Source organism: Emydura macquarii, unplaced genomic scaffold (genome assembly GCF_026122565.2).
Source record: "Emydura macquarii macquarii isolate MOO-44397 ecotype Brisbane River unplaced genomic scaffold, CSIRO-AGI_Emac_v2 contig_3451, whole genome shotgun sequence".
NCBI lineage: Eukaryota > Metazoa > Chordata > Testudines > Chelidae > Emydura > Emydura macquarii.
The window spans coordinates 4284986-4307306 of NW_027133588.1; the positions used below are offsets into that span (position 1 = coordinate 4284986).

General features: G+C 37.1%; 1 protein-coding gene across 13 annotated transcripts in view; it reads left to right on the top strand.

The window, feature by feature from the left end:
* The window catches only part of HERC1 (HECT and RLD domain containing E3 ubiquitin protein ligase family member 1), a 193508-nt gene that overhangs the window by 96211 nt on the left and 74976 nt on the right, over window positions 1–22321 (top strand). For 12 of the 13 annotated variants that reach the window (XR_010917376.1, XM_067534599.1, XM_067534596.1 and 9 more), the window contains exons 23-32: window positions 542–848; window positions 2425–2545; window positions 3160–3211; window positions 13082–13353; window positions 14230–14445; window positions 15733–15853; window positions 18761–18998; window positions 20181–20377; window positions 21832–21987; window positions 22187–22293. Coding sequence is in view for 12 of the 13 variants with exons in the window: in XM_067534599.1 (XP_067390700.1) it covers window positions 542–848; window positions 2425–2545; window positions 3160–3211; window positions 13082–13353; window positions 14230–14445; window positions 15733–15853; window positions 18761–18998; window positions 20181–20377; window positions 21832–21987; window positions 22187–22293 (1787 nt within the window). In the remaining variant the exon portion in view is untranslated. The remainder of the gene's footprint in view (window positions 1–541; window positions 849–2424; window positions 2546–3159; window positions 3212–13081; window positions 13354–14229; window positions 14446–15732; window positions 15854–18760; window positions 18999–20180; window positions 20378–21831; window positions 21988–22186; window positions 22294–22321) is intronic. The other variant, XM_067534604.1, reaches the window with a different exon arrangement.

The following is a 22321-nucleotide window of genomic DNA, read 5'->3' on the forward strand; positions in this document are numbered from 1 at the left end:
TCAATACAGTCCCATATAAACGGGCTCCATTCTCTTGGAGGGTTCAGTGGTTTGTTTATCATAAGCACAATGTGTTCCAAGAATAGCACACTGCCAATGCCTACTCTGGTCAGTGTTATACTGGAAGTGTTTTCACCTTAAAAAATAAAATGTGAGTTTTTAAATGGTAGCGTACAAGCTTTCTGATTTAGTCAGGGTCTTTGAAGGCATTTAGCGAAGTGAAAGAATTTTTGTCGTTCTCTTTCTTGCTCCCTCTTAAATAATTAGATTAAAATGCACTGCTGAAAGAATTATTTAGCAGCACGTCAAATTTTACTATCCCCTACATTTTAAATTTAACATTGTAAGTGCTAAACTAAGTGATTAGTCTGTGTTTGTTAACTTGTTCTGTATTTGTTAATGGATCCTTTTTTATTGTTAGGAAAAAATAATGTTTTTCACTTGTCAGTGGCAGTGTTTGTCCTAAACTGAAGATGATAATTTTATTATCATTCAGTTTTGCCTAGAAGTTAAGACCTTGTTTTTGTGTTGCATGTTACAGAAATATTTCAATGTTTCCTATCAGCCCGTGAAGTAGCTCGCAGTCGGGATCGAGATAGGATGAACACTGGAAATGGGACTAGAGTTGATGATCAGCCTACCCAGTCCCAACAGGAACGAAGAGTTAGCACAGATCTTCCGGAGGGTCAAGATGTGTACACAGCAGCATGCAACTCTGTGATCCATAGATGTGCCTTGTTGATCTTAGGAGTAAGCCCTGTTGTTGAAGAACTCCAAAAACGAAGGGAGGAAGGACAGTTGCAGCAACCTTCAACTAGTACTCCTGAGGGGATTGGACTCATGACTAGGTGCTATTCATTAACTATTTGCAGTAGTTAGTTTTCCTTTAGTTCTTTCCAAAAATATTTCTTAGAATTTGGTAGATAACCTTCAAAGGTAAACTTAGGTATATGATGACAAAAAACTCAAGGGTTTGGATAAAACAACACTTATGCTTAGTTTTAGGGGGAAAGGGATGTTCTCAAAGGGAACCCAACATGTTACTCATAAACCATACTGGTAACATAAATATAGCATGGTATACTTGACAAACTTTGATTTTTTTTTTGAAATGAGTATAGCTGAGTGGACTCATCAGAATGAAATCCAGATAATCTAGGATTTAAGATAATTTGATTTGTTGAAAAATTCCTATTTTTCATTAGTTTGACAAGAGTTTTTTTGTTTTGTTCCTTTGTTTCTATTTGTATGCAGTGGGATTTAACATATAGTGTTGGCTAAAGGTTACACTGCTTAGACCCATCATTTGAGGTTTGTTTTAAAAGTAGTAAAATAGACAGGTCTTAAAAATTATATGAATAGAAATATTTTGCATGATTTAAAAAAACCCAAAAACTAAATATTTCCTGGAAAACAAAGCATTTTGTTAGCCAGTTACATGAAAACCAGAAAGGAAGGCTAAGTAGTTTCATTGTCTAAACTGAGTGAAACAGTGTGTGAAGTAAAAAGCATAGTCAAGTGTATTTTTTAAAAACTATTTAATATTAATAATCTAAGATATTGCTTGTAACACAGATGTGGTTTAAAAAAAACTATCTTGACTTTGTCCTCTTTAACTTCTATCACACTGTTCAGTAGTAGTATACTAAAAGCCTCTCTCTGTTTTTAGCTTTTCTTTGACTCTGTTTCACATTTAAACTGTATTTAAACTGAAATTTTTAAATAGAAATTTATAAGACAGACTTTTTAATTTCAGTACCAATTTTATTCTTTTTGACTATTTGCTGGGAATCCAGACATTAAAACATGGGCATCTGTCTCTGTTGTTGTCAAAGTGGCTTTCATCCTCAGCATGTTGACATTAGGATGCATTTAATAGGTGGTTCTTAAATGAGTATAGTGCCTTTTCACCCACTTCTTCCTTGTCTGTTGCCATGTCCCCTCCTCTAGCAATGTAAGTGTACATTACTGTTGTAACACTTACTGAGGAGCTCAGGCACATGAATCATCTAAGGCAGCCATCAGTTCTGCTGATCAATAAGAGTGCCAAGGAGCAATAATGCATGCTAATAGAGGGCATTGTAAATAATTCCAAGCCCTTTGACATCTTTGCTTCCTGTCCCCTATTGGTCTTGGTTAGGCTTCTCCCAAATAAAGCTGTGTTGTCATCTGAATCAATATTTGACTCTCAGTGATTAATTTTGTCAGATATAAATATTAATAGTGATATAAGTAGATAGTATACACACTTTTTATGTTCATATTAAGTGTACGAAGTTTAGTTTTTGAATATTATACAAATTAATTTTCATAGCAGAGGCTTTGCACAAGATTTTATGGCTGCTAATTTACTTTAATTTTGTATTCTGCAAAGAGCACTTGTGAAATGATTTTCTCTTTTATATATATGTGTTTGTGAGGCAGGAGTGAAAGTCTTACTGCAGAGAGTCGCTCAGCTCATACTAGTTCAAACTATAGGCTGATCAAATCAAGGAGTGAATCTGATTTATCTCAGCCTGAATCAGATGAAGAGAGTTACTCACTGGTAGGTAAAACTAAAGTCGTGTTTTATTTAGTTGATCTCAAATCTATGTTTTTTCAGATATGAAAGATACTTTAAATGTGTTTTGCTTAGAAGCATTGTGAATTTGCAGTGGATATACAGAGGAGATCACTGCATTGTTATTGGGGAAACAAATGATTGCACAAAACTGAACTTTACAATTATTGTAGGTTAGTTTGGGTTTTTTTGTTGTTGTTTATGAACAGCAGTGACATTTACACAGCTGAAGCTAAGCACCTTTTTTTCAAAGGCTTAGAAGTTTTGTTGAAGAAGGAATGAAGAATTGGAGTATTCTGAGGAGCATGATTTTTAGATGTATATGTCTCCAAGAGTAATGTTCTCATAGAGCCGTGAAGTTTTTAAGAGCGTTTCCCTACTGTTTTTTAGTTATGGCAGTTACACTAATTATTTCTTCTGTAATGCGGTGTGTTCTCTGTTGTGTTGTTTAAAACTCAAATTGTTTTAGCTAAAGTAAAATGCTTTGCTTTATCTCATTTCACTTAGCACAGAAAAGCTTTAACAAAGCCTAAATCTTGAGGTATTTTTTTGTTGTACAATTAGAAAAAGAAATGAGCTTTGTATTCTTTTAAATCTAGAGTGGAAGACGAAATGTTGATTTGGATTTGGCATCCTCACATAGAAAGAGGGGTAAGTTTTTATTAATATATTGGATATTGGTGTTAATAAGTAGATATTAAATTTGCTTTGGGCGTTTTCTAAAGTACTTTTAGATTCACATGGAATGTTTCTCAAATATTGTCATATATAGGATCTTAGCCTTTTAGAATTGGTTCATTAAAATTGTTCTCTTATTTAAAACAAATGAGAATTTTTAAAATATCTTCAAAATTATTATTTACCATTTATCGTAAATAATCAGTCTTTGATCATGTCTGATTGGTAAATTCTAGAACCCACTGTAATCCCATGGCCTGTATATAGCTTTTCCCAGCGGGATATTTCTTAGGAGCTAGTGAGAGTTGTTTTAATTTAGATGCACTATATGGCTAAAGGTGTTAGCACAACCCAATCGCTGTCCAGTAAACAGTGTTAAACAAGATCTGGGGATTGATATACAGAGATCTCAGCCTGCTTAATACCATGGCTAACACTATAAAAATCAGACCAAACGTAAGAAATTTATTGATTGAAACACACAAAAGGAAAATAATAAAAACGAGGTGAACAGCATTAGAACTTAAATTGATTGTTTATTCAAAACAAACTTAATCTAAACCCATCAAAGTCCTTTCAGGAGACAGTGAATATTTGTTAGTCTTTTGCAGTCTTAACAGTCCTTCCTGGTTGGGGAGAAAGGGTTAAATCTGTTGTTCAGTTCTGAATTGAAAATGATAGTCACATTTTCCTGCCTTAGACAAAACAGACACAGAAAGGAGAGAATAGATAGGATCGTAAAGATGGGGATATATGGATTTTGTTGATATTCTCAGCATATAGGGCGGGTGCTCAGTCATGGCCAGAATGCTTTGGGCTGGTAGGTTAACCAGGACAGCTGTTGCTGTGAACCTTAGCTCACCTCCCTGATCAGGGACATCATCTGGCTGGTCTGGTCAGGTCCCTTTCTTTCACTGGTCCACAGGCTGGGAAGAACTGGATGGACCATCTCATTTCACTGTGCTCTACAGTTGAGTTCAGGATCCAATGAAAAGCTGAGAAAGGGGAAAAGAGGTAGGACAGGAGGAAGATAGGGAGCAGAAAGGGGCACCCAAGGGAGGAGAGGATGGCAGGATCTAGCATATCAGGTTGGCGTCCTTGCTGGTATAACAATGATGGTCAAGCATCCCCTCTGGAATATCGATGTCTGGCGTCATGGCAACAATCCTTCATTTCACCATCACTGCTGCTGCAATGGTTCTTCTCCCTGTTCTCCCTAAAAGTCTCTTTTTAAGGACTTCAAAAAGGAGTGAAGAGCGAAATAGCCCATCCTCTTTTTATTTTGTTCAGTAATTAGTCTCATTTCCAACACACCAGTTCTGGTTCCTTGATTTCTAATTTTCTACTCCTCTTGTTTACCAGTCATACACTTAACAGAGCCTTTGAGTGGTATCAGTAAACTTTTTGTATAAATTAATTCAGTCTTTCTGTCTCCTTTTCACATCTTTTCTTAAACAGTTTTATATAATAGATCACTGTGACGATCCATGAACCTTTACCCAGTTATCACAAATTGAGCTTACAATAGGTTAAATTTGTAGGCCCATTTATTACAACAGAGCTTCCATGAATTCAGCTGTTTTAGAGAGTTTTCATTCTACTTTCACTCACTTTCTGAAGTCAGCTAGAAGAAACTGATGGGAGATGATCGGCATCAAGTGAATTTCTGTGTCCTTATGCTTGTAATGGATTTTGGTCATAGAATGCAGTTCAGAGCCTTCAGAACTCTAATGCAGAATATGCATGGCACTTGATTTGAAAGAAGGTGGGAAGGGAATCTTCTGCTTACAATATATGTAAATTCAATTATCTGGTCCTTGGAGTTGATGTCACATCAGTCTGAAGAATCTTAATGGTTTTCTTTCTCAAGACTATCAAAAAGTCATCTTGGAAGTAGTGGAGGGAGCATAGTATATGTCTTGGCTTTAGAGGGGGAGGTAGGGATGTGTGTGTCACAGCAGTGAATAGCTGGTGTTAGAATCATTTGTGTTCAGTGTTTGATCTCTGCTCTAGGCTTGGAAAGGCTAACTTTTTAGTTAAGATGTATGTGAGTTTGGGGAAGCTTGAGTATTTTAGAGAGATTAGGACAACCTTCAGTGTTCTTCTGGTTGGTTGATAACTCTTTCCTAGTTATGAGGGAGAGTATTTAGAGAGCCCATTTGTTCGCATTGGGGCATTAGAGACTAAGTGGGATAAGTCTCATGACTGGAATATTGGCATAGAGGGGAATGGCTTATTCAGGAAGGGCAGGCAGAAGAAAAGGGGAGTAGGTGTTGCATTGTACATCAAGAATATCACTTGTTCTGAGGCCCAGAAGGAGATGAGAGGCAGATCAGTTAAAATTCCCTGGGTAAAGAAGAAAGTAAAAACGGGGGATGTTATGGTCGAAGTCTACTATTGACCATCAAATCAGGAAGAGGAGGTGGATCAGGCGCTTCTGGAACAAATATCAGAAATATCCAAAACACAAGACCTTGTAGGAATGGAGGACTTTCACTAATCAAACATCTGTTGGAAAAGTAATACGGCAAAACACAAAATTTCCAATAAGTTCTTGGAATGTATTGGGTAGAACGTTTTGTTCCAGAAAGTGGAGAAAGTTACCAGGGGGACAGCCATTTTAGACTTGAATCTGACCAATGGGTGGAGTTAGTGAATCCGAAGGTGGAAGGCAATTTGGATGAAAGTGACCGTGAAATGATAGATGTCATGGTTCAAAGAAAAGAGTGAGAGCAGCAAAATAAAGACAATGGACTTCAAAAAAGAACTGGTAGGTAAGGTCACATGGGAAGAAAATCTAAGGGACAAAGGAGGGAAGAGAGCTGGTAGTTTCTCAAGAAGGACATTATTAAAGGTGTGACCTGTCTTTGCCTAGAGTAGCCCATCTGAAAATGCCAAGGTCAGGGCAAGCTGCAGAAGGAGAGCACATTCTCACAGAGCTGATGGCTAACACTGAAGTTAGATTCGCGAACCAGTTATAAACAGTGCTTCTGATTTCTCCACACTGGTTATCAAGAAGCTAAAACAAGAAGTTAAACAGCCTCCTTTATTGCATTTCAGTCTCTGCCTCGTGATCAACAACTATGTTCAGTAGAGCGATAAGTTATTTAAAACTCTATTCACTTTACCAAAATGTTCTCCTGATCCCCAAAAGGTCAGCCACATTACCAGATCAATATGATGAGTTTGGATCTTACCCAGACTACCACGCTGTCAGCCAATCCTTTAGTATCTAAAACTAAAGATTTATTTTAAAAGGAAAGAAACAAACAATATGAGAGGTATTAAATGATCAAAGCAATAAGATATATACAAATGACTTCAAAGTCCATATATATCAGATTCTTAGCAGTATTGGAGTTTGCAAGTTTATACAGTTCCTCTGGAGTACATCCAGTACCTGGATGGGTCTCAGATTTTTGTTTCACAGCTTCAGATGTAGAATTGTTGATTCAGAGGTAGGAAGCAGGAATGAAGACAAAATGGAGATGGTGCAGCTGCATTTTATAGTCTCTGGTCTGCCATGTGGCTTGTTTCAAACGCAAGCTCACAGAATATGGTCAGGGAAAAGCACTTGCAGTCTCCCTGACTACAGGCATGTCCCAACGTGTCCTGATAACTCATAGGCACAGCTCTGGCTTCTCTTCCTGGGCTCATTGTATAGGTGATGGCCCTTGATGATGCTTAAGGTCTTGGATTTGTTAATTTTGAAAAAGCCTCTTCTGTCTTTCTGCCTGTTACTTTGTAGGGAAGAATACTGTTGATTTAGGGGATTGATAATGGAGCTTTAGGACTCTTAGTTGCTGGTTTGAATGATGAGTGGTGCACAGATATGCTAATCTTCTGTATGGGAAGGAAAAAGATCAAATGGAGCCATGCAATACCATAGGAAGTATTTTCTGTTCCTTTTATTTGAAGAGAAACAAACATTTCATCATGTAGCCCCATTTTGGGGATGAGAGTTACTTGATGGTATCTCACTTCAGATTAAGACAGCCTCTTCAAAACTTACATTTTTGTCTTCATCCTAACCATCTCTCTCAACTGAAAAAAATAAGTTGGTAAATAAAGTTAACTGGGAATTAAATGTTTTCTGGAAGATGTTCCCAGCTGTTACGGTTGTGTAGAAACTGTTTCCTATAGGTTATGTCTTGGGGCGAGAGGGATGGGGGAGAACAAGGGCGGTGTGGGGATATAGTAGGAAAAGTGTCCTAGAGTGAATTTCGTCAATAAATGGGTGTAATTTTTTTCTGACAAGCTTGCTAGAGTACTAACTATATCACTCTGCTTGCTAGAGTACTAACCGTATCACTCTGCTTGCTAGAGTACTAACCGTATCACTCTGCTCTCTAGAGTTAATTATGTGCAACCATGAGGAGAACAGAATTGTGTTACAAAGGTGGTTCCCTGAATAGATACGTAGCTGCTTGCATCCATGGTCTTTGTCCTTTTCAATCAGCTCTGGTTTTGTCATGTTACTTTTCAAATAAATAGTATTGCAATCTTTAATGATTTTGCTTGTAATTAAATATTAACATAGTAAGTCATTCCAAATATTCTATTCTTTAAAAAAAAAAAAAATTCTCTCTGAACCGAGATTTTTCTGTCCATCCGTACAGTTAAAATGTGTCCAGCAGTTCTGTACACATGGATTGCTCCTTCCTACTTGCAGAGATGAAGGTAATGCAGAGCTGTCAAAGATTTTGCCAAGCTATGTGTAACATCTTCCTCATGTGCTGTTTGTCCCAGTTCTGCTTTCATGCCAACAGAGCAGCAAGCTCTGGAGTGGGTTACATCTCTTTAGAAATTATATATTTCAGATAATTTTGTTAAATAGTGAGTTACTGAACTGAACTCCTTTTCCTTCCCCAATTCCTCTTTCTCCTGAACTTAACACTCACTACTTGACATGGTCAGACTTAGGCCTGGTCTGCACTGCCATTCTTGGTTGAGGTGAGATATGCTAGTTACATAATGTAACTAGCGTATCTCTCATTGATGTACTTACGTCTACAGAGTGTGGCATATTCCCAACGCTACATCGATGGGAGAGCGTCTCCCGTTGACGCTACCTTCTGCTTTTCAGGGAGGTGGACTAATTCAGTAGATGGGAGAGTGCTCTTCCATCAACAGAGCGGGTCTACACAGACCCGCTCCATTAATGCTTGCCGCGGCAGCAGTGTAGACATGCCCTTCATGTGTGAATGTTGTATCCAACCACCACCAACAACATAGCTAGTGAGCAGTAGAGGAGTTGCTAAAGAGGAGTTTGCCCTTCTTGGTGGTTCTTCAAGCAAGTGTGGACCTTAAGTTCTTATTGGATTCAGTAATTTAAGCAGAATAGCTAAGCAGTGAATAGCTAATTCTTCACTCTCTATTTCTTCAGACGTTCCACCTGAGCAGCAGCATGACAACAAAGCCCCTTCTCCAACCCTAGGATTCTTTGGATCTCTTGTACCCACCCATTACTCAGTCAGATTCTAGAAAGCCACCATCAGTTTCCATCCCAGCAAGGCAGAAATCACTCGCGAAATCTTCTGTGGAATGCTTTTGGCCATTGGGGATCTAGAGGAGAGATTAGCATTTTCACTGGGCCTCTCTCAGCCTCCTTTCCTCTGTCTGTTATTGATTCATCATCTTCAGTCTTGCCAGACCAGAGAGAGCCCCCAGCACTGATGTAACTCAGTATGCAGGACCCTGTCTGGATTCTTTTCCTCAGTTCCTTTGGGGCAGGAAAGAGTGGGTGTTAATGCATCTAAATGGTGGCTTGTGCAAGAAAACACCAGATTCTGCATACACATTTGTAGTAGGTGCACACACATTCAGACATGCAACTACACATACGTTTTTGTGAGCAAACAAAACCAAGAGTATGGCTCTCAGTCTGCGATGAGTTGGTATGTTGCACAAATGTCTGTGATGAGATGGTATGTTGCACAAATGTTCTTAATTACAGTGTAGTGCTTTCCTCTTAGATGTCTAGTAACCTGATAACCCACAAGGCATAATAGTGCAGATTCCTTAAATCTAAAATATCTACTGTTGTAGTAGTGGAAATACTTTTCTGTACCTGTTGTAGTCAGTGTAGTTCTAAATTTTGGAATTAAATGACTGTGATTCTCAAGATTGGGGAAAAAAAAAAAACCCCCCCACACACACAGCAGAAGAGGAAACAAAATCAGAAATTACAATGTAGAGAACTTACAAGGTTTATGCTGCCTAGATGATACCAACTCATGAATATTGTTATCAAGAAAATGCTTTCTTCAAAATTTTGCTTCTTAATGTCTTTCATGCATGGATGAAATGCAGATTGATCCATTAAATTTGAGTCAAGGTAATATGAAGAGAGATTTGTATAAATGTTGTATTTTGTATCAAATGTTTCCTTTTGTCTTCTGATTCTTATGTGGTAGTGTATTTACTCCTTTTTGGCCAGTTGAGCCCCAGAAAAAAGAAGAGCTTCAAGCAAGTACATGATGGCATGTTTATTTTTTTTTCCCTCTATAGCTTCCCTACATATTTTATGTTTTATAAAGTATGTATTGCAGCTGTGCCACATTCATTTTGAAAAATCCATTGTTAAAAGCTAGCTTGTAAGGACAAGTAAACATTCAATCATTTTTCATGTAAGCTTTAAGATTATTGCTCTGTGGGTTTTTTACGTGTAACTGTATTCACGTGATCTCAAATGCTCTATAAGAAATCCTTAGTTTAACTGTGTAGGCCCTAAGACAATCATCACTATCTCACAGCTAAGCCAATACATTACCAAATATTTCATTGTTTTAATTGTTGCTTTAAACATTTTTTTCAGAAGATAATATTTTTTTTTAATTTTTGCTTTGTATGCACCAACTTTTGAAAAATTAGTTTTGTACCAGACCTATCCTACTTTAACATTACAACCATTTTTAAAAAATCTGCCTATCTTCAACTGGAATCCTTCTTCATGTTCATTAGTTTAATTTTGCTTTTCATAGTCCTTGATTTTTCTCCTCCTCTGACGTACCTTTTCCCCCCTACAATAATGGCAGTTAAAACTTTTAATTGATTTTGAAACTTTTCTATCTGTATTAACTTATTTATGTTATGGTTCAATATCATCAGCTATTGCCCTCAAATTCTTTCTCTATTGATTAACAAAATTAAAAATTCATTTAATATTTTGTCAGATCTTGATGACGGGTAGCATCATCCAGTACATAGTTTTAATAGACTCTTCTCCGCTGCTTTTTCTCTACCAACCCTTTGATGTTTGGAGCCATGGAGTGAGAGTCTGTGCTGTGCTTTTAAAGCTTCAATGCAAAATCACAGCTTGGGGTGAAAGGGAGCTAAGATGGCTTTAAGCCAAGTTTGTGCCTTCTTGATCATGGAAGGGGGTTGGAGAGGATTGTAGTGCAATTTAAGGAGCCCCGGGGAGGCCTCTCTACATTAGAGCAGGTTCCCCTGTGGGCCATAGCACTGTCTGGAATTTTTACAGTGCTGTGGCCTTGCTTCCAGCATGCTGCCTCTGTTAGGGCTTGCAAGAGAATGCTCAAAAGGCTGATGGTTGTTTTCTTTAGTGCCTGTGCCAGCAGAATCTTTCCTTGATGAGAATCAGTGATTTTAGGGTCCATTTATGCCATTCTGGCCCTTTTGCTTGTTGTAAAGCGATTGGAACAGAAGTGTGGATCTCACCTGTGGTTGCCACAAGTAACTGAGATTAGTATTCATGCTAATAGTGGTCACTTTTAGATGCTTTGGTAATTTGAGAAGAATAATGATGTCTGTCTAAGCACTAGCCTGATGTCTCTTGTTCTCCTAATTTTCTTGTTTACACATCACCCAGTATCAAAAAATATAAAAATTGAGTTAGAAATTTCTCATAGTGGGCATCACAGAATAAATATCAGCAGCATTAATGATTGCATATAAACAAAATCTGCATTTAAATAATAAGGATGTAACATAAACCAGCAAAAGGTAAAATATTTAAAAACATCTTTTTAACTTTGTTTTTTCAAAGTGTTTCACAACTGTAGTGCTCCTGAAATTTAAAGCAACTTTTTGTATGTATTTGTTATCAAATTCTTTGTGTGGCCAAGACATTGTAATGGTTCTTTTCTGAAGCCATTATGGTCTGTTATGTAAATATGTGTTTAGGCATGTCATGCAAATACTCAAGAAAATTCTTTACAAAAGGTTAATTGGGATGTGTGATAACGTCTCATAGTTCAATGCATTGGCTTATCAAACTTTTTCCAAATAAGTTGTGATTAAGCCATATTATGGACCACATTTGGAAAAGGAAATATTTGAAATGTAAGATGTAGTTATGGTCAGTGGTGTAAATAAAAATTTGAATTTTTCTAAAAAGATTGAATTTCTCTGATTTAGAATTTGTATGAGTTTTTGCCTAGAGTCAATTTGTGTAACTGAGTTTTAAACCCCATCCCCTGCAAAAAGAATGTTTAAAACAGAAATGCTGGTGTAGTTTTGTCACAGTAGTTTGAATGAACAATTTACTTAATTTGACATTAAGGTTATGACTCTTTAAATTATGTCTGTGGTTCCGTGCTCACAAGAGACATTAATGTTGAATGATGCCAAGGTAGCTTACTTAGTATAAACAAAACATTTAGACTTTTTAAAATAAATGTATCAAATAAAATCTATGTTAGTACCATTTTTGGGGTATCCCTTTGTGTCTCCAATAATTGCCTGCCTGTATAGATTGTAAGCTCCTTGGAGTAGGAACTGCTTTTTTATATCTTGTATAGCACCAAGCACACTAGTGACACTTAGCAAAAAATAATAATAAAATACTGACTAGCAAAACAAAAATTATAGGTCTAAATGTCCGAGCAACTGTGACTTCATTTACTTAGTGAAGTTGTACCCATTTGTGTCAGAGGGGCATTTCACCCAGAATCTTGTAAACTTTGTCTACACTTTGTCTGGAAAATGGTACCCACTGCTGATGAGTACCAGTAACTTGTGCAAGATTTGGTTTAACTGCAAGTATAGACAAGAACCAGACAGCAGTGATACTGATCATGGTTTGGTCCGTCTCTTCAGTTGAAATTAAACCATGTTCCACACTGAGTCATCTTTTTACTGACACTTGTCTTCATTGGATAAATTTCCTAGTGTAGATGTAGTCACACAGAGTTATTACAGCAAATATCAAGAAGTATTTCAAAGTGTATTTCATGAAACCAAAATTATAGTTTGTCGACATAACATACATGTAATTATTTTATTACGTTTATAATACACTACCCACTGACAATCATTACAAAGTAAATGTTCTATATAAGAGTAAAGTATTTTTGATGGTTTACTTGCCCTTCTTCACTCGTGTATTCAGTAAATATTTCATCCAAAACAAGCTATAAACCACTGTGCTATTTTGCCTATAGAAAAGATATAATAGCTTGAGTAAAATATAGGTCTTTTGTTACAATCAGATCTTATAAGAAATATATTAAAGTGCACAATTCCTTTTGTTGCAAATCTTTTCTTCACCACTTTGTCATTTAGCTGCATAGCATTTTTATTCAGTGTTCTAGCTTTAAGCTAAATGGTTTGTGGCTTTGCCTTTTCTTTTTTTCTGGTGGCAGGAGGTTGCTATACTGCTTAAAGAATATGTAGTAATAGAAACATGGCCTTCCCTTTAGTTTATTACATTGCTATTGTTTTAACTGAAATGTTTTGCTCTAATTTCTTAATGCATGGTATAGTTAAACATGAATGCCCATTTTCCAGCTATTCGAACAGCAACAGCTCAGTCTTCACCTACTGTCAAAATGCCATTTTCTATTGAATTGGAATTTATTAAATTTTGTATTGTTTATTAAGGAGCTGCGCACAGTCAAGTGGAACCTCTAAGTGACTCATGGGCTCGACTGAAACACAGCAGAGATTGGTTGTACAGCTCCTCTTACTCATTTGTTGAATCTGATTTTGATCTTTCAAAATCCCTTGGAGTTCATACTTTGATTGAAAATGTTGTCAGTTTCGTAAGTGGAGATGTGGGAAACTCACCAGGTTTTAAGGAGCCTGATGAAAGTATGTCCACTAGTCCTCAGGCTTCTGTTATTGCAATGGAACAGCAGCAGCTGAGGGCCGAGGTAAGTTATAGTTATGCTGTTTTTACATTCCTTGTGTCTTAAATCCATGTTATTGATCTTAACTTTAGAATGAATCAATATGATGCGTCTGACTCTTAAGCTTCTACTGGAAAGATTTTTGAACAACACAGCATATTTTATTCATATTTTTCTCCTTTTTTTGTTGCAGTCTTTAACTAAAACTGCTGCTTGTTCAATATACTTTAAATGTAAAACAAGCTGAACTTTAAGAGCACTCTTTTCACTTAGCTTGTTGGAGAGAAGGGCAAGGCGTACTTTTTGGAATACATCATTTTTATGTAAGAGCTTTTAAAGTGCTGTTCTGTAAACTTGAAATATTTCAGACTCGACAAAACTTCTCAGGTGTGCTAAATTTATCAGTGTGGAAAGTAGACAAATTTGGATATTTAAAACTTTAGGTGGAAGCTTAAAATCCCTTCATCTTTGACACTCTTTACACTGTAGGTTCCATTATGCTGCTCTGGGAGTTTAAAACTTCTTAAGCATCTTATTTGGCAGATGAAGCTTAGGGTAGACAAACCTTAGCTGTGACCCAGGGATCAGGAGGCATCAGGGTTGACAGTTCAGAATTTTTCTTAAAAAACCAACAAAAAAAAAGCTTATCTCAGGAAATTTAAATGTAAAAACCACAAGTGTTTTATCCCCATGATTTATTATGCTAGCAGAACTCTTCCATGATATAATGGCCATGCTATTCACGGTTGACTACCTGCTGTTTTATTTATGGTTTGCAGGTAATTGCATAATCAATTCTTAAGATATTTTAGGTATAGGTTACTTCAATTAACAGTCCTTGTTATATAATATCTATTAAGTGAACAAAATCTGTTTTTATTTCAATTTTTTTCTTTTAAGCTTCGTTTGGAAGCACTTCATCAGATTCTAGTACTGCTGTCAGGGATGGAGGAAAAAGGTAGTGCCCCATTAATGGGAAGCCGACAAGGACCAGCATTTCAATCTTCCTCACTGCTTACTTCTGTTAGACTACAGTTTCTAGCTGGATGCTTTGGCTTGGGCACTGTTGGACATGCAGGAGCCAAAGGGGAGAGTGTCCGATTGCATCACTATCAGGTATGAAACGTACTTAACGTAGCTTAAAAAATAGTTTCTTGAGCAAAATTTTCCATTCAGCAAAGATGTCTTAATAAACAGTTACTTGTCGTTCGGAAAGTTCAAACTGAAAATGTTATGATTTTTATTTTCGTCTGTATCAAAGCCAGTAAGAGAACAAACCAGAATTAAGTTCACTTTAGAATAGTCACTGTGTATTTTGTATCTTGAACAGTATTTATTTGGCGCCTCAAGCTCTTTCCTATGTAGAAACAGTTTTTAAGGAGGATAGTGTCTCTGATCCAGTTTAAAACAATGACAAACATTAAGAGCATTCCTGTGAATTTTCTTATCTGATTGTCTTCTGCACCAAATACTAGAGAAGTCAGACTTGGCCACAAGGTTCTGGGGCATGTCTGCACACCTTTTCCCCCCTCCAGATTCTCTGTCTCCTGTGGTGCACACAGGACGGTTCAGCAATGCCACCTTATTCCTTGCAATACCAGCTTTTAAAATTGATATTGTGGCATCAGCAAACAAGATTCCCTCCTTGTGCCCCCATCCTCTCATTCACTTCTGTTCCTTAGGCAGTTAAAATTCCCAGTGCTTTGATCCCTGAATTGGACCACTCACCTGACCGTTCTGTTTGTTCCCCCTTCTCCAGTCACAGAACAGCAGGCCAAATAAAGCAAACCAAAGGAAAAGAGGTGCTCCTTTGAGCAAACCCTCACAGGAACCACAGAAAGGGTGCTCTGCTATGAGCACTCCTAGTTCATAGTCTCTTGCTGTTCCAGGGGAAGGCGCTCAAAGATTGAATAGCTTGTTGAGGACTTGGCATTCCCTCCCTCCACCCCCAAATACACACCAGCTGAGACTTTTCTTGAGACACCTCCACAAGGGTGGGTGAGTCTTTGGCTTTTGGGACTCACTGGTTAGGAATCTTCAGGGGTAAGTCTAAAATTGATCCTAAACCTCCCAGTCCAATCCACCATCAAAGAGGAAAACTCTAGGTCTGCATTTCAGTTTCTTAGGTGGGTAATTAAGTCATTTGGTAAGGAATTCAGAATGATGGCATCATTGCAGATTCTTCTCCTCCCCAAGAGAAAGATCTTCTAGGGATATCCCTGTATGCTTCCCCTCTAGGTTATATTTTGGAGGATGAAGAGTGCTCAGGTGCTAATGGTCACAGGAAATAAAGCATGGATATTGTGCCGCTTCAAGCCCTGTGTTTTAACCATCAGTCTGTTTCCTGTTCTAATAGACATTAAAATAGGTAAGATGATTACAATACTTATTTATTTGATTCAGGATGGTATCAGAGCAGCCAAGAGAAATATTCAGATTGAAATCCAAGTGGCTGTGCATAAGATTTACCAGCAATTATCTGCTACGTTGGAGAAAGCTCTGCAGGAGAATAAGCACCACATAGGTAAGTGGAGAACACGTCTGAAAATGCAAAATGTGCGTTCATGTATTATAAATACACAATCTATTAACAGAGTAGAGTTCACTAATCATAGATTCTGACATCAGTAGCCAAGCTCAGGGATGAAGTGTCATCGCTAATACTGAGACTGACACTGATTATGTAGTGGGGAAAAAAAAGGGGGGTTTTCTCCTTTTTTTATAACTTCTGTTTACCCAATTACTATATGTTTATAGAGAATGAACTGCTCTTTCTGCTCTAGAAATGGTCCATTCAGATGAAATATGAGTTATATTAGCTGGAAAGAAACTCAGTAGGAGTCCCAGGTTAAGCAGGAAAAAAAAAAGCCGCCTTAGGGGTTTCAGATTTATTTATGGGTTTTTCCAGTGCAAGCAAAACTAAATTAAAAAACAAACAAACAAACAAAACAAAAAAAAAAAAACAAAAAACCCCAAACTAAAAAGTCTCTGGTCACTTCCCCTTCATACAGATGAGCAGTCTTTGAAAACCCAAGTAAAACAATATCAACAGAACAGCTTTTCTGGCCAGAGTTCTTTGCTTTTGCCTCCTAGACAGGAGCCCCCATTTGTTTCCACAACCTTGAAGGATCTGAGCCTGTGCAACTTAACTAAGGAGTAGAGTAGCTTGCGTATCGTCCGTCAACTTCTTAAAGTCTGTTCTGCGCACCATCTCCACTACGCTATGCTGACGTGAAATGTGTTCCCGTTGATGTCGCGTTACTCTCTTTCCGGGGGATGGATTTATTAAGTCGATTTCCGGATCGATTGAGTGGGTCTTCACTTCCACTCAGTTGATCCTGAGAAATCAATCTGACGGTGGCGAATTTACCGTCGTCAGTGAAGACGTACCCTAAGATGAACTGAAGGCATGTGTACATATGAAAGTTGTAATGGTATACATTTCCTTTTTATGGAAGAAATTGCTTTGTGTACACACACTCACACTCAATCTCTTTCTCCCTTCACATTAGTTTCCCTTGCAACTTAAATGGAAATGAAATAATTAAACCGTCTTTGTACATTCATAGATTCTAAGGCCAGAAGGTACCATTGTGATAGTTTAGTCTAACCTCCTATATATAGCACAGGCTATATAACTTCCCCAAAATAATTTCTAGAGCATATCTTTTAGAGAAACATCAGATCTTGAGTTTAAAAATGTCAATGATGGAGAATTCACCATAATCCTTGGTAAATTGTTCCATTATGCCTTATTTCCCGTCTGAATTTGTTTAGCTTCAACTTCTAACCATTGGGATCGTATTATACCTTTCTCTGCTAGATTGAAGAGCCCATTATTAAATATTTGTTCCCCATGTAGATACTTATAAATTGTAATCAATTCACACCTTAACCTCCTTTGTTAAACCAAATGGAATTGAGCCCCTTTAGTTGTCACCATAAGGCATGTTTTCTAATCATGTAATCATTCTCGTGGCTCTTCTTTGAACCCCCTCCAATTTATCAACATCCTTCTTTAATTGTGGGCACCAGAATTGGACACATGTATTCCAGCAGTGGTTGCACCTATGCCAAATACAGAGGTAAAGTAACCTCTCTACTCCTACTTGAGATTCCCCTGTTTATGCATCTCAGGATCACATTAGCTCTTCTGGCCAAAGTGTCACACTGGGAACTCATGTTCAGCTGGTCATTCACCATAACCCTCAAATCTTTCTCAGAGTCACTGCTTCCCAGGATTAAGTTCCCAATCCTGTGACGATGGCCTACATTCTTTGTTCCCAGATATATACATTTACATTTAACCATATTAAAATGCATGTTTTTTGCTTGCATCCTGTTTACCAAGTGACACAGATTGCTTGGAATCATTGACCTGTCCTCTTCATTATTTAACACTTCCACAATTTTTTAATCATCTACAGACTTCATCAATGGAGATTTTCTGTTTTCTGCCAGATCATTGATAAAAATGTGAAGTAGTGTAGGATCAAGAACTGATCAGTGTGGAACCTCATTGGAAACAGATCCACTCGATGATGATTCCCCATTTACAGTTACCTTTTGAAACCCATCAGTTAGCCAGTTTTTAATCCATTTAACATGTGCTATGTTAATTTTGTATTGATAGTTTTTTTTTTAATCAAGATGTTATGCGGCACCAAGTCAAACACCTTCAGAAGTCTAAGTATATTATATCAACACTATTACCTTTGTCAACCAAACTTCTAATTTTTTTTTAAAAAAAAAGGATGTCAAGTTAGTTTGACAGGATCTAGTTACTATAAACCCGTGTTGATTTTAATTAATTATATTACCCTTCTTTAGTTTGTTATTAATCAAGTCCTGTATCAGTTGCTCCTTTATCTTGCCAGGCATCAATGTCAGGTTGACAGGCCAATAAGTATCCAGATCATCCCCTTTAAATCTTCTTAAAAACTGGCACATTAGCTTTCTGGAACTTCCCCAGGGTTTCAAGTCTTATTGAAAATCAGTATTAATGGTCCAGTTTTGGAATCAACTTTAGATGCAAGTAAGAAATCTAGAATTTCTTCCACTTACAATCAGTTCAGGGAGATACTTCTAGATAAGAACCAGAGCCCCTGTTGGGATTGAACCCCAAAATTTCTATGCCAAAAACTAGCTCAGCATGACATTCCCCAAAGGACTTCTTTGGGGCAGAGTGCATCATGTGAAGGGGGTCACAATAGAACACTGAAAGGATGTGTATACTATATACAGTGGGCCTACATAAATGAATAAATAACCCCCAAAACCTCCACTGTGCTTCTCAGGCTGAATTTGTTGAGGAGATAACTAGTGAGCACATTCCATAAGCACTATATTTTTGTTGTTGTTAAAGACCTAATTATTGTTTCTGAGTCATCCGAGTGCTTTGACTCTAAAGAGCTTTTTTTTTTAATTTTAGAAGCACAACAGCGTCTCCTGTTGGTAACTGTCTTTGCTCTAAGTGTACACTACCAACCCGTTGATGTCTCCTTGGCCATTTCCACTGGTCTACTAAACGTACTATCACAGTTGTGTGGCACAGACACCATGCTGGGACAACCACTGCAGTTGTTGCCCAAAACTGGTATTTCCCAACTCAGCACTGCTTTGAAAGTTGCTAGTACAAGATTACTTCAAATCCTCGCTATCACCACAGGGTAAGCATTGAAGCTCTTCTTTTCTAGATGATAATCCACCTGCAGCTCTTTCAGCAGTGCCTCTTTTAAAAATAACAAGAAATATTTCAAAAGAAAGATCTATTTGATGGACAAATAGTGCTCACTCAGACGCACACTAGCTAAACAAGAAAAAAAGAAATGAAAGACTTAAAAATTGTAAACAAATGTTAATCAAATCAATGTGTACCCTTCTGATAAAAGAGCATAATCAGCTGCTATCCAGGGATTTGAGTTTGGGTTCAGAGTGTCCTGTGCCTGCAAAGGCTGCAAGCATGGCCTTCACAGTCCTCCCCGTTTTTCCCTGCTTGGTTGGCCTTGCCATGTTCCCTTTATTCCAGCAGGTGTTGAGGCTTCATGTAGCTTTTCTATGAAGAAACTTTCTATGTTAATAATAATGGAGCGGATTACACAAAAAAGAAATTCTGTGCCTTCTTCCCAGGGTCTAACAGACTTTTCCGAGCACAGCTAACATTTGCTGCTGGAACAAGAGACCAACCTTACTATTACTGAGTTATTTTTAAGTGCATAACTAATAAAGGAAAAAAACGGGGGAAAACAATGATTTCTGATTTTGATCGAGAGTATTCCTATTAAATATTCAGTATGTATCACTTTATTTTAATGTTTATAAAGTGTAAATACTTAGCTGCCAAGTCAGTCCTTAAAAAGCACGGTTGTGGTGGTGATGTGATTTTATTCATTAAAGGGTTGATCCAGCACTCATTGAAATCAATGGAAAGACTCCCACTATCTTTAGTGGTTATACAATTGAACCATAACAACCTTAATTTCTTAAAACTGGGGTTCAGATCCAAGTTTGTCATAAATGAAAATGAGTTGGCTGGTCTCATCCTAATCCTCATTTGCCACACCGTGAAACAGTTAAATAATTTAACTCCGACATTGACCTTTCTAAAATGGGACTGAGGACTGGAATATCAGAGGTGCTAAAGTTAGTAGTGAGGTGCATTGGCAGAATGAGTAGGAAAGCAACCGGGAAGTGCCTACCTGCGCTAGAACTGATTACAGCCTGTGCTACGGTGCCTTATTTTCATGTGCACTAAATGTGCGCATAATGAGAGTTTTGCAATTCCCATGTCTTAAAATGATTTCTACTTGGAATACCTCGGAAATGTTTCAATCTTTACATTTTTCACATAGAACTTATGCTGATAAATTGAGCCCCAAAGTGGTCCAGTCTTTGCTGGATCTGCTCTGCAGTCAGTTGAAGAACCTGTTATCACAAGCTGGTGTGATGCTTATGGCTTCCTTTGGGGAAGGTGAAGGTGAGGAAGATGAGGAAGAAGAAGAGAAAAAGTCAGATTTAAATGGAGATAATGAGAGGAAAGACTTCAGAGGTACCACGTTTATACCATTTTTATTATTTTAGAATTAAATTTTTCTTATTAATTTTAAAAAAAAGAGCCTGACTCTCCTCTACCTTGCCCTTTGTGTAGTCTTTTCCGCCTGTGCAGAATAGGTTAAAGTGCTACTGAATAAGAATTCTCCACTCACACAAGTATTACACCCACTTTACACATATGTAAAGGACTAAACAAGGATGGTGGAGAATTCTCATCTATGTTCCTCTCTGATGATTGCTATGGCATAGTCTGCACTCATTCCACATTGAAAATTTCTATAGCTATCGACCTATTTCATATGCTGCAGAGAGCTGCAATGTAAATTGATGTGAAGAAACTTACTCTAACCTTTATATTCAAGGGTCTATAGTTGATCTTTAAGCAAAGATCCCCTCTAGTATGAAAGTGATCAAATAATGTATTGTCCTTTAAGGAACCTATTTTATATAATGATACAAAAATATTTAATTTCTAGGGAAATTGTGTGTTTAAAAAAAAAAAAAATTATGCAATTTTTCTTAATTTTAGATGTTAGGTCATTTGACTATTCATATGTGTCTTAGTTTTTTAAGTAGTAGTTTTGTACCTGATAGTTTCATAACATGGGCTAGTATTGTTAGCTTGGGTTTAACATAGAAAACAATTTTAATGTTTTCATTTTTAACAATCGCCAACTAGTTAAGACAGTAGTAGTATCAGCTTAGGTAAATCTCAGGGAACAAAGGAGGATTTAGTATTTTGAGACAAAAATCCATTTAAAAGGTAAATAAGAGCCTCTTAGACAATTGGTTCCATTTTGTGTTATGAGTACATTTATAAATGGCTAATAAATGGATAATCAATTACTACAGATTGTTATGAAGTCCAACAAGTCAATAGGTTGCTAATAATCATGTCTTAAAACCACTGTCTACTCAAGTGTCTAACATGCTTAAAACATTTATTAATCATTTCTAAACACTTTATAAATATACCTTTAATATAAAATGTGCAAATACTAAAAATATTGGGTCTGATTTTTAAGTAAGGTAGGTGTGCCATTGTTTGAACATACCGATAGCTAATGATATCAGCTGTGTGCCAAATATTCTGTTTGTACAGATATGGTAATTGTACATGTGGCTGTATACCTAATTTATTTTAAAAATCAGTGTCTGTGTTCCATAAGGCTCCTGTGGCTGATTTTGAGTAGTTATGATCTGCCAGATGCATGCTGATATGCATTTTACAGCCTTATAGGTTAACCTGGTAGCTGACGGTGGTGGTATTCTGTTTTGGACTCTCACTGTTCTCAAAAATAAAGCAAACCCTCAAGTCCACCAAGTATCTTTGGATTTTCTGACTTTTCTCATGACCTAAATATTGTGGAAATGTAGCTTGTTTATTGCAGGCATATCAATCAATTCATTGCTTAGAATTTTTAATAATAGCTTTATTTTAATCTCCAGCTGCACTCCGAAAGCAACATGCAGCAGAATTGCACCTGGGAGACTTTTTAGTTTTCCTACGAAGAGTTGTTTCTTCAAAAGCCATTCAGTCAAAAATGGCTTCTCCAAAGTGGACAGAGGTGCTTCTTAATATTGCTTCTCAAAAGTGTTGTTCAGGTATGATCTATTCAGAATGTATTCTGTGTGTGTATGCATGTATATGTATGGGTGTGGTGTTTCTAACATACACATTACATTTATTCAGCGCTTTGTGAAAATAATTAATTGATTTTAGTAAATTTATAATGGTGGTGATTATTGTAGTTTTACTCAGTATGTTTTAATGGTTGTTAATAATGCACTTTTCCTCTTGTAGGAGTACCCCTAGTGGGCAATTTAAGGACCAGACTCCTTGCACTTCATGTGCTAGAAGCTGTGTTGCCTGCTTGTGAATCTGGTGTTGAAGATGATCAGATGGCTCAGGTTTATACATTTTTAAATAAACTTTTAA